The sequence below is a fragment of the Ornithorhynchus anatinus genome, chromosome 11 (genome assembly GCF_004115215.2).
Source record: "Ornithorhynchus anatinus isolate Pmale09 chromosome 11, mOrnAna1.pri.v4, whole genome shotgun sequence".
Taxonomy (NCBI): Eukaryota; Metazoa; Chordata; class Mammalia; order Monotremata; family Ornithorhynchidae; genus Ornithorhynchus; species Ornithorhynchus anatinus.
In genome coordinates this window covers 43729156-43741811 of record NC_041738.1, presented here as the reverse complement: position 1 = coordinate 43741811, position 12656 = coordinate 43729156, and the positions used below count along the sequence as shown (strand labels likewise).

The following is a 12656-nucleotide window of genomic DNA, read 5'->3' as shown; positions in this document are numbered from 1 at the left end:
TGGAAAAGAGCCTGGGCTTCGGAGTCAGAGGTCACGAGTTCGACTCCCCGCTCTGCCACTTGTCAGCTGTGTGACTGCGGGCAAGTCGCTTAACTTCTCTGTGCCTCAGTTCCCTCATCTGTAAAATGGGGATTAACTGTGAGCCTCACGTGGGACAACCTGATTAACCCGTATCTCCCCTAGCGCTTAGAACAGTGCTCGGCACATAGTAAGCGCTTAACAAATACCAACATTATTATTCGTTCCACCTCCAAACCCGCAGCATGTATGTACATATCTAAATAATATGTTATGAATTGTTTATATTAACGTCTCCCCTCCTAGACTGTAAGCTCGTTACGGCAGGGAAATTGTACCTTAATTCTGTTGTATTCTCCCAAGCACGTAGTACGGTGCTCTGTACATAGTAAGTGCTCAATAAATCCCACTGACTGACTCTACCGTATGCCCCAGTGGGATCATGGAATGCAGTAATGAGAGAATGAGAGGATCTGAGCAAACCGCTAGCACCGTGAGCAATTCCTCTGTGTAGATTTTTTGTCCTGAAGTCTCAAGACTGAGGCGCATCTGTTATTCCTTGGGGAAATCACCTTCATCCTTATAGTAATAATAATAATCTTGGCATTTATTAAGCGCTTACTATGTGCCGAGCACTGTTCTAAGCGCTGGGGTAGATACAGGGTAATCAGGTTGTCCCGCATGAGGCTCACAGTCTTAATCCCCATTTTACAGATGAGGTAACTGAGGCACCGAGAAGTGAAGTGACTTGCCCAAAGTCACACAGCTGACAAGTGGCCAAGCCGGGATTCTAACCCATGACCTCTGACTCCAAAGCCCTTGCTCTTTCCACTGAGCCACGCTGCGGACTTGATTCTCACGATGACAACTCCTAGCAATGTGTGTGAAGGGACTTGCTTTAAATAAGCTCTGCGGGGGAAAACACAGAAACGAAAAAGGCTCTCAAAAGGATGGTTTTGGTTACATCTGACTTTTTAATTAAGAAAGATCCAGCTGGTTACACTGAGAGGAGCAAAAGGAGGGAAAGGGAGGAGATGTGTTTCCTGGCAAATTTTTGGAACCGGCTGTCTCGGAAGGATAACCAGAAATTCAATTTAGAGAAGAGCATCCTCCTGTGGTGGGATGGAGGATAGTTAACAGCGCAATGAAAAACCAGCTGGTGCTAAGGATCTATTCCTTGCTGCTTGATTGAATCCTGCCTCAGAGAAGATGCTGGCCCTTTTGCTGATTTGCTTTTCAAGGCACTAATAATGACGATGATGGTATTTGGTATTTATTTGGATGATGGTACTTGGTATTTGAGAAGCAGCGTGGCTCAGTGGCAAGAGCCCGGGCTTGGGAGTCAGAGGTCATGAGTTCTAATCCCGGCTCCGCCACTTGTCACTGTGTGACTTTGGGCAAGTCACTTAACTTCTCTGGGCCTCAGTTACCTCATCTGTAAAATGGGGGATGAAGACTGTGAGTCCCACGAGGGACAACCTGATCACCTTGTATCCCCCCAGTGCTTAGAACAGTGCTTGGCACATAGTAAGCACTTAACAAATACCAACATTATTATTATTATTATTTATTAAGCTCTTACTCTGTGCCAGACAATGTACTAAGCGCCGGGGTGGATACGAGCAAATCGAGTTGGACATAGTCCCTGTTCCATGTGCGGCTCACAGTCTCAATCCCCATTTTACAGATGAGGTAAGTGAGGCCCAGTGAAGTGACTCGCTCGAGGTCGCACAGCGGACATGGGGCGGAGTCGGTATTGGATGAAAATATATAAAATAAATAAGTAGATTATTGAAGAAAACCCAGTCACTGGCCATTCAACATGACCTTTCCCCCCTTTATTAATTTGGAAAGGGTCCTTCTTTCATTGGAATAGAGCAGTTTATCAAAATGGTAGAACTTTTCAGTCCTAAATGCTCTAAAATTTTCTGATAGTCTCCTATTACTTATGACAAAGGAAAAGCATAATGGGAACATTAGTATAAAATGATTCAGATGGAGAAACAATTCAATCTGTGACACCACAGCCCAAAGTGTTTTGGGTATTTTGAACCAGCCAGGGTAAACAAATTTATCCAGACCAGAAAAACAATTTAAGGGAAATTAATCTCTGCACCCAAAGCAAAAATAATATCAAAATTGCTCTAGAAGGAGAAGCAAAAATGCTAATAGGCTTCCTTTTTAACTTTCTAAATGAAGACATGATGAATTTTTAAAAACACATTGATCAAGTCAGCTTGATGAGGTGGATAAAGTATGAGCCTGGGAGTCAGAGGACATGGGTTCTAATCTCGGGCTCTGCCACTTGCCTACTGTGAGATCCTGGGCAAGTCACTTCACTTCTCTGTGCCTCAGTTACCTCATCTGTAAAATAGGGAATGAGACTGAACCCCAAGTGGGACAGGGACTGTGTCCAACTTGATTTGCTTGTATCCACGCCTTGTTTTGTACAGTTCTTGGCACATAGTAAGTGCTTAACAAATACCACCATCATAATAATAATAATCAAGTCCCAAATCATGGAGGAATTTAGCTTCTCAATCTTCAGGGCAGAGTTCGAAACAAGATTTGCCTAGTGTGCCTATTGCAGTCATTTAACTTCAAGGCCTCCTTCTTTGAACAGACATGACAGAACTGGCTTATCAAGACAGAATTCATTCATTCATTCAATAGTATTTATTGAGTGCTTACTATGTGCAGAGCACTGAACTAAGCACTTGGAATGTACAATTCTGCAACAGATAGAGACAATCCCTGCCCAATGACAGGCTCACAGTCTAATCGGGGGAGACAGATGGCAGAGCAAAACAGAATGAAACAAAAGCAAGACAACATTATCAGGATAAATAGAATCAAGGGGATGAATACCTCATTAACAAAATAAATAGGGTAATAAATAATATTTACAAATGAGCACAGTGCTGAGGGAAGGGGAAGGGGGGAGGGGGAGGAGCAGAGGATGGGGTAGGAAGGGGAGGGGGAGCAGAGGGAAAGTGGGCTCAGCTGAGGGGAGGTGAAGGGGGAAGGGGAAGGAGCAGAGGGTGGAAGGGGAGCAGAGGGAAAAGGGGGAGCTCAGTCTGGGAAGGCCTCTTGGAGGAGGTGAGACCTCAGTAGGGCTTTGAAGGGGGAAGAGAGTTAGTTTGGCAGAGGGGAGGAGGGAGGACATTCCAGGACAGAGGTAGGACGTGGGCCAGGGGTCATCGGTGAGATAGGTGTGAGCGGGGGACAGTGAGGAGGTGAGCGGCAGAGGAGCAGAGCATACAGGGTGGGAAGTAGAAAGAGAGAAGGGAGGTGAGGGTAGGAGGCGGCAAGGTGATGGAGAGCTTTGAAACCAAGAGTGAGGAGTTTTTGTTTCGTGCAGAGGTCGATAGGGAACCACTGGAGGTTTTTAAGGAGGGGATTGACATGCCCAGACCGTTTCTGTAGGAAGATGATCCGGGCAGCAGAATGAACATCACCAAAAGCCAAAAAAAAAAAAAAAACCCCAACAGACATGTGACATTAAACTCTAAATCTCTTAGCATTTGTTTGCTACAGATGATATTTCACAGCTAATACATTAGCTGCATCAGATTTGTGTGTTTTTATTAAGACACAAGCTTGTGGCTAATATGCTATTCTATGGTTTGAAATTAATACAGAAAAGGAATGAAATGTTCCAAGCGGTCCAAATTGTAAGATGTATTAAGAGCCTTCAAAGAGGAGATTTCAGTCTTATGGAATCAGAAAATATTATTGATAGAAAAAGACATTCCCACAATACAGTTGAGTTACGATCCCTGAAAATATGGTTGACTCATGAATGGCTGTACTGTGGGGCAGTTTTTCCCACAGATTTATTTGTTATAAATTAGGAACTGTTCCAGAACCTCTCAAAAAGTATGAAATTTCTGTATGTGCTATTTTATGTAATATTAAACATATCTGAATTATTGTTTAATCCCTAGGAAATCAATACAAAGTAACTGATTGTACTGTATTCTCCCAAGTGCTTTGCACGCAGTAAGTGCTCAATAAATACGATTGAATGAATGAAATGAATAGCTCAGTGCTCTGTACAAAGTACACAATAAATGCCATTGACAGTCGACTGATTGAAAAGAAGCTTAATATGATTATGAATCTTAGCAGGAGGCTGCAGAAATAGAGTTTAAGTCTGCTGAATGTGGTAACTGTTTTTCAACTTTAATGAATAGGTGTACAGCAGCCATTTTTATGTTTCTTTTTGAGGCAAAATCCTTCTAACATCTCTATGGACCTTTGAATTTCACTCTCCATTAGATTCTTTTTAGGTTATATTTATAAATTCATACGCTTTCTGAAAACTGATGTAAGAATTTTTAATGTCAAGATGTCACCTGATGGTAGAGAAACTATAGATTTTACTTCATCTTTTGTAGCATCTTGCAACAGTGCATTGGGTTATTGAACATTTCAGTGAAATCCTTTTTGATGGACAATTTTTCTGAGATGCAGTTAACCCATTGGCATCTGTCTATGTAATTCTTTCTAAATTGAGTCACTTTCCCAGTTCAATTTCTTTGGTTATTTCCTCAGGGGTTTCTTCAGTGACTTGAAAAATCTGACACAAAATGTGGGCAGGGCTTCCTCCAAGATGCATTCATTGACGTTTGCTAAATCTCAGCCCAGATGGAGATGGGGAAAAGGGGGATTTATTCATCCTTAATGCTTAGCTAGAATCATGAGTCCGAGCAAACATATGCATGGGGTTAGAGTATAAAATGATACGGGTTGCATCGTAAAACGATTATAACTCTTGGTACCCCAGAATGCCTGAATTATCTGCATAATATCCAGCCGCTTGTAATCGGAGGATTCACATTTCCACCATAACTACTCCTGTGTAACTGCTGTCATTCTTGGGAAGTAGAATTCCTGACTGTGGTTCTCCTTCCTCAATCTCCAACTCCTATGCCCATCTTCCAGTTCTGATGGACAAAAGTCAGCTGCATTGGGCAGGTAGTTTTTTAAGCTACTACTTATCTCATCTAGCACACTCAAGGGGTGAAATACGTATTAGCTGATGATGGTAACAGCATAATAATAATAATAATAATGTCATTTGTTAAGTGCTTACTCTGTGCCAGGCACTGTTCTAGGTGCTGGTGTAGATACAAGATAACTGGGTTGGACACAGTCCCTGTCCCACAATAATAATGTTGGTATTTGTTAAGCGTTTACTATGTGCAGAGCGCTGTTCTAAGCGCTGGGGTAGATACAGGGTAATCGGGCTGTCCCACGTGAGGCTCACAGTTAATTCCCATTTTACAGATGAGGTAACTGAGGCACCGAGAAGTTAAGTGACTTGCCTGCAGTCACACAGCTGACAAGTGGCAGATCCGGGAATCGAACCCATGACCTCTGACTCCGAAGCCCAGGCTCTTTCCACTGAGCCACGCTGCTTCCCCTCACAAGGGGCTCACAGTCTTAATCCTCATTTTACAGATGAGGGAACTGAGGCACAGAGAAGTGAAGTGACTTGCCCAAGGTCACACAGTAGACAAATGGCGGAGGCAGGTCGGAACCTATGACCTTCTGGCTCCCAGGCCCGTACTTTCTCCGTTAGGCTATGAAGATTAGCCGAGTCTCTGAGCAGGGGACTTTGCTTATGAAACAAGATGGAGTTTAGGCTAGAGGCAAGTCGTGGGCAGAAGGTCGGCAGGGAGACAGATGATATCAAGATATGGAGAGTAGTTTGGCATTTGTATTTGTACTGTATTTGTACTAATTCTTTGCTCCACTGTATTTGTACTAATTCTTTGCTCCACTGGACCTCCACTGTCCGCATCCTTTGCTCTTTTGCTTGAGCCACTGAATGCTGCTGATGGAAATCTAAACAACAGGCCAACCTTGTCCACTTTATTCAATAGTATTTATTGAGCGCTTACTATGTGCAGAGCACTGTACTAAGCGCTTGGGATGAACAAGTCGGCAACAGATAGAGACAGTCCCTGCCGGTTTGTCCTTTCTTGCCTTAACTCTGCCCTTTCCTCAGTCCAGCAAAACTATTTCTCTTCCCTTATTGACACCCATGCCCATCACCCTCGTCAGTTGTTTCGGACATTCAACTCCCTCCTCGAGCCCCCATCCCTCCTCCTCCCCCATCCCTCACCCCCAAAGATCTGGCCACTTACTTGATTAGGAAAATTAACGCCATCAGATCTGAGCTCCCAAAAATCACCCCTCCCCCTCCTCCATCCTCCCTCCTCTCGCCCTCTCTTCTACTTTCCCATCCTTCCCAGCAGTATCTTCACAGGAGATCTCCTTCCTCTCAAGTGCCATCCCCTCCACACGGGCATCAGACCCCATTCCCTCCCACCTTTTAAACACTCTCACCCCTTCCCTCCTCCCCTCCTTAACTACCATCTTCAGTAAATACTACTGATTGATTGATTGGAAGAGAGAGGAGTTCCAGACACTCACAACTAAACTTTTGGAGTAGGATCTGCCACTGTCTGTTTCTGTTTGCCTTGTTTGCCTTCCCCTCTGTTTCCTATTTGTCTCTTTCTTTCTCTGGCTGTATGAACTGCTCTCAAATCCTTCTTTCCCTTCTACTTTTTCACCTCGCATTCTCGGATCTTGGCCCTGGACTCTACAAGTGAATCTCCTACCTTTTTTCTACAACATTCCACTTCGGACTCAAGAAAATCTGGGCATTTTATGTTAGGAAAAAGTACTAATTACATCCACATAGTATTGATATGGTGGCCTTGGTTTAACCAGTGGTCTTTAACGAAACATGTTAGTTAACTTTTGAAACATGGGCATGTATTTGTGCAGAATTTATTTTTCTCTCGGTTACTTTTCCTCCTCCTATAAAATCATTTTATTTTTCCCCTTTCCTTGACTTTCTGTGGCTTTGACATTCCAGAGATTTATCTTACAGTTAGTTCTAAAATCCTTCTCTTTACAGTTCCTGGCCAGGCATTTTGTATGGAAACTTTGCATGCACTCAGTCTTCAGGTCCCAGAGTCTCAGCAGTTTAAAATACTGGAGTTTTACAGAAATTTTCCATAGACTCTTTTCAGTGTTTGGCCTTGACTCTCTGGCCCTCATCCATTGGTATTTCACTATCAGAAGGTGAGATAATCCCAAACCTTGAACCGGCTATAGTTCATCCTCACTGATTCTTAGGTTATACACTTTTCCAATTCTCATCTTTCTTTTCCTTAGTATATTCACTGTGTCATTCTAACCTTTTCCTTGTCAACCAACTCTTAGTGTCATGGATTTCTCTTTTCTGGTTTATTTAATGGTACAAAATTTCTGTATTTTCACTCGGTGATTAACTTGGTATTTTTTTTTAACATTGCATTTTCAATAGCCTCCTTTTCCTCCACCCCAAATCATTCCAAATTCTAGTCTTGAATAACCAGGGAGGAGAAACAGGGAAAAGTGGAAGAGAGGACTGGAAAATAATTTATAGTGATGGAAGAGCCAAAAAAAAAAAAACAGGGGGAAGGTTGAAATGAAAAATTATCTTTCCTTTTACCAAACTTTAAGCCATTTTACTACTTATTAAGGCAGAGAAAAGAGGCTATATCCTTAGACTATGAGCTCTATGTGAAATGAGGACTGTGTCCAACCTGATCGTCTTGTTTCTACCCCAGCAATTAGTACAGTGCTTGGCACACAGCAAGCATTTTAACAAATAACACAAAAAGTAACCCAAATTTGTAAATTCTGATAAAGAAAGTTTGGTTGGGGAGGAGGTCGAAACTCTTTACTAAAATGAGATTTGGGAGGTAGTTACCAGCGGAGTTTAGTCATGATATTGTTGTCCCCCTCAGAGCAACCAGAATTGTATCAGTGTTTCACAGAATAGATTTTCTTTATGAGTTCTGAGTGTTTCCACAAAGTCAAGAACAAGAACTCCAAGATTTAGGATTAACTTCTCTGAATTTCTTGATGGTAATTTTAAGTGTGCTGGAGGCAGGGTATTTTTAGTAGAGAGTTGGGGCCCTAGTATTTCAACTCTCATAAAAATGACGCAATCCCAATCTATTAATCAATCAATCCAAAATGGTATTATTGGTACCAATAGTATTTATTGAGTACTTACTATATCCAGAGAACTGTACTGAACACTTGGGAGAGTACAATATAAGAGTGTTGGAAGACACTGTGGTGGATAGACCGTGGGCCTGGGAGTCGAAAGATCATGGCTTCTAATCCCGGCCCTGCCACTTGTCTGCTGTGTGGCCTTGGGCAAGCCATTTAAATTCTCTGTGCCTCAGTTATCTCATCTGTCAAATGGGGAATGAGACCTTGAGTCCCACGTGGGACAGGGACTGTGACCAACCCGATTTGCTTGTATCCACCCCTGTGCTTAGTACAGTGCCCGGCACACAGTAAAGGCTTAACAATACCACAAATATTATTATTATTATTATTACCCATAAAAAGTTTGCAGTCTAGAGAGTGAGACAGACAGTAAAATAAAATACAGAGAGGTGAAGTGGCAGAATATAAGGATGTGTACATAAGAGATAATAATAATAATAATAGTGGCATTTGTTAAGCACTTAATATGTGCAAAGCACTGTTCTAAGCACTGGGGGGATACAAGCTGATCAGGATGTGTCATGTGGGGCTCATGGTTTTAATCTCTATTTTAAAGATGAGGTAACTGAGGCACAGAGATGTAGGGCTTCTCTAAGAGATGTAGGGCTAAGGTTGGGTGAATATTACGTATTCCTGCTGGTGTATTTTTACCTACAGGACTCATGGACAGTATAATGCTGATGCTGTGCAGGACAGCCATAATTCACCAGGCAGTTGCCTAGGTAGCCCTTTCTGCCTTTACTGACCTCATTCACTAGCTATTTTCAGTACTCCTGCCGGCCCTGATCATCTCACTGGATGCCCAGGGTGGTTCTTTGGTTAGATGGCATAGCCCAACAAACATTCTCCTATAAGCGGAACTGGAACTAGAATCCAAGCGTCCTGATTCCCAGAGCTGTACTCTTTCCCCTTCCTTCGTAGAAAAGCTTATCCTGCATTTGATGACTGCATTAGGGACTCAGATAATCATCGGCAGGAACAACGCGGTAATGGGTGAGTGCATTTAACTGCAAATTACCTTGGGCCACTATAAAGTAGCTGGCCCTAAGCAGGATTATAAATACGTGGTTATCTTACCATGTGATTCTTTTGCTTGTGTTGAGGATGAAAAAAAGCAATAATAATCATTACCTGCAGAAATTCTCATCACATAACCGGTAAATTGGATACAGATGCAGTAGCTTAAAAGGTTGAAGAGTATGAATGTTGTATCCTCTTAGATTTGTACAGAAAATTACAGTTGGTGAAAATTCATTATGGGCAGGGGAATGTGTCTGCTAATTCTGTTGTACCGTACCCTCCTAAATGCTGAGTATAATGCTCTGCACATAGTAAGTACTCAGTAAATTGTCAGAGTGAGGCATTAGTGGAGAAGTTTCTAGGTGGGGCTTGGGCACTCAGAACCATAGGAGGAGAGAAATAGAAAGAGAGAGAGAGAGAGAGAGTGATTGAATATGTACATTATTGCTGTGGGGCTAGGAAGGGATGAATAATGGGTGAAAATCCAGTGTAATGACAAGGCAGTAGACAGTGGGAAAAGAAGAAACACAGGCTTAGCTGGGGAAGGCTTCTTGGAGGAGATGTGCTTTTAATAAAGGTTGGAGGTGGGGGGAGTGATCATCTGTCGGCTGTGAAGCGGGTGGGCATTATAAGCCAGAGGAAGACCGGGGGGGCGCGTTGGCAGCGTTATAGATGAGATCGAGGTCAAGGGATGAGGTTGGCATTAGAGGGGCCAAGTGGGGCCAAGGATTGTAATTATTACTCCCACTGCGGCTGGAATGGGGCTGCCTTCCCTCTTGGCATTGGACACAGGGTTATTATGCAGATGGCAGGAAACATGGATGCAGACCTGAGAGTGCAAACCATTTGCCGAAGGGAGCCAGGGTTAGAGTCTCTTGCTCCCAGAATCTTGGAGGATCTTCTATACTACATAATAATAATAATGGTACTTGTTAAGCACCTACTGTGTTCCAAGCACTGTTCTATGTGCTGGGGTAGATACATATTAATCAAGTTGGACACAGTCCCTATCCCACATGTGGTTCTCCCTCTTAAATCCCCATTTTACAGATGAGGTAAATGAGGCCCTGAGAAGTTAAATGACTTGCCCAAAGTTACACGGCAGACATGTAGAGGAGCAGAGATTAGAACCCAGGTCCCTTCTGCCCACCCATGCTCTGTCCACTAAGCCATGCTGCTTCTCTAACCAGTGCTCAGGCAGGTCTCTAATAACAATAATGATAATAATACTGTTAAACACTTACTATGTGCCAAGCACTGTAGTAAGCGATGGGGTGGATACAAGATAATCAGGTCCATGTTTGAGCCCCATGTTTGGACCTGATTATCTAAGTAGAAAGGAGAAGAGTTATTGAGTCCCCATTTTACAGATGAGGTAACTGAGGTATAGAGAAGTTAAGTGATTGCCCAAGGTCACACAGCAGACAAATAGTGGAGACAGGATTAGAACCCAGGTCCTCTGATTCTCAGGCCTGTGCTCTTTCAACTAGGCCCTACTGCTTCTTTAAAGCAGCTTCCAGTCAGAGATCCTCACTTGAATCAGGCATGTGCTCGGTCTGAGCAGAGAAAGTGAGAAAGCAGCCAGCCGAAAGGGAATAATTGCAGTCACGCTGTTTACTGCTATTTTCTTTAGCAGGAACAAAGTCATCTTAAAAACAAACACAGACATGTTCCAAGCGAAGAAAGATAGTGCTCAGAATGTTAATCGGCATCAGAAAAGATTTGAATTCTATGAGAAAACCAAACAACCTATATTAATCTCCAAAACCGGCAGTTGGTTAATGAACACAGTCTGATCAGTTTCTCTGAGTTCTGGTCAGATGGTTGTTGGGCAGACCTTGGTGGGGTTCTGTGGAGGTTCTGAGGTGTTTCCAGAGCGAGGTGTATGTCTCAGCAAACTTTGCCTCACCCTTCTTCCCCTCCGCAGCCCATTTAGTTCCGACCCAGGCCCAGGGATTCAAATCCAGTCTGGGTCCGGTCAATCCCTGTTCTGGAGGACCCTCGGTGCCAGTCTAGGTCCGGAGCTTCGGTTCACCTCTGGAAGACCTGGGAGTCCAGTTCAGTTGTGGATCCCCACTACCAGTCTAGACTTGCCTGGCCAGACCCCATCCCCACATCCCAGGCCTGGCCTCTTGGAGTCCTTCAGACCCGCTTAGAGCCTGCCAGGACCTCAGGGAACTCCCCCAGGGATCTCCCAGACTCTCCTCAGTCTAGATCCACACCGCTGAGCCCGGGGAGACAGGAGGGAAGTCAGGGGTCAAGGTCGGAGCAAGTCGCCCCAAAGGTATATCTCACCTGACTCCTCAGTGGAATCATCAAACTCAACCTGGAACAAGTAGCCAGTGTTCCGGACGTGGAGGCAGCGAGACGGATCGTAGTTAATTTTCAAGGGTTTCAGGTGAGGGTCGTAGACACTGCCTTTCCTCTGGATATGGATAGGTGATTGTCGAGCGCCTCCTGGAATCGGCAACCGGCTTTTCCAGAGTGGATGTACTACAGCAGGGATGAAAGTACGGACAGTGACAAGGAAACCATCCTGTCGAGCTGCTCGGCGGCCCGGAAAAGTGCTTTGCTACCAAGACTGTGACTTTGCAAACTCAAGAGAAAATTGAATCATTTTGCTGAGGAACTGATTCATTCATTCATTCAATAGTATTTATTGAGTGCTTATGTGTGCAGAGCACTGTACTAAGTGCTTGGAATGTACAAATCGGTAACAGATAGAGACGGTCCCTGCCCTTTGACGGGCTTACGGTCTAATCGGGGGAGACAGACAGACAGACGAGAACGATAGCAATGAATAGAATCGAGGGGAAGAACATCTCATTAAAGCAATAGCAAATAAATAGAATCAAGGTGATGTACATCTCATTAACAAAATAAATAGGGTAATGAAGATATATACAGTTGAGCGGAGGAGTACAGTGCTGAGGGGAGGAGACGGGAGAGGGGGAGGAGCAGAGGGATGGGGGGAGAAGAGGGTTTAGCTGCGGAGAGGTGAAGAGGTGAGGGGGGATAGAGGGAGCAGAGGGAAAAGGGGAGCTCAGTCTGGGAAGACCTCTTGGAGGAGGTGAGCTTTAAGTAGGGTTTTATTGTGCAGGGGCAATAGTTTTCATAACCAACAGGCCTGTCCAGGACACAGAATCTGTTCTCGATTATTAGTGAGCTTCTCCTTAAAAATCAATTTTATCTTTTTTGATTTCATCATTGATTTCTCTCTCCCTTAATTACCGGTGACTCGGGCTCAACTGTGTCATTTCTACAGAATTTGGTCATACGAAATGGTCCATATTGAAAGTGTCCAGCATAACTGACTGATGTCAGCGCTGAACCAGGAAGAAGCTCTGTTGAGGTTGTAGACTTACCTTAGGTAACCTTTAATTCTTTCTGATTTGCCCCGTTCATTGGGAAGCAGTGTGGCCTATTGGAAAGAACACGAACCTGGGAGTCAGAAGACCTGGGTCCTAATCCTGACTCTGCCACCTGTTGGCTGTGTGACTTCACTTTTCTGTACCTCAGTTTCTTCATCTGTA

General features: G+C 43.8%; 1 protein-coding gene across 1 annotated transcript in view; it reads right to left on the bottom strand.

Annotated features, from left to right (window-relative positions):
* Window positions 1–12656, bottom strand: part of CA5A (carbonic anhydrase 5A) — a 32895-nt gene that overhangs the window by 15907 nt on the left and 4332 nt on the right. The window contains exon 2 of the mRNA XM_001508914.6: window positions 11419–11616. Coding sequence (XP_001508964.3) covers window positions 11419–11616 — 198 coding nt within the window. The remainder of the gene's footprint in view (window positions 1–11418; window positions 11617–12656) is intronic.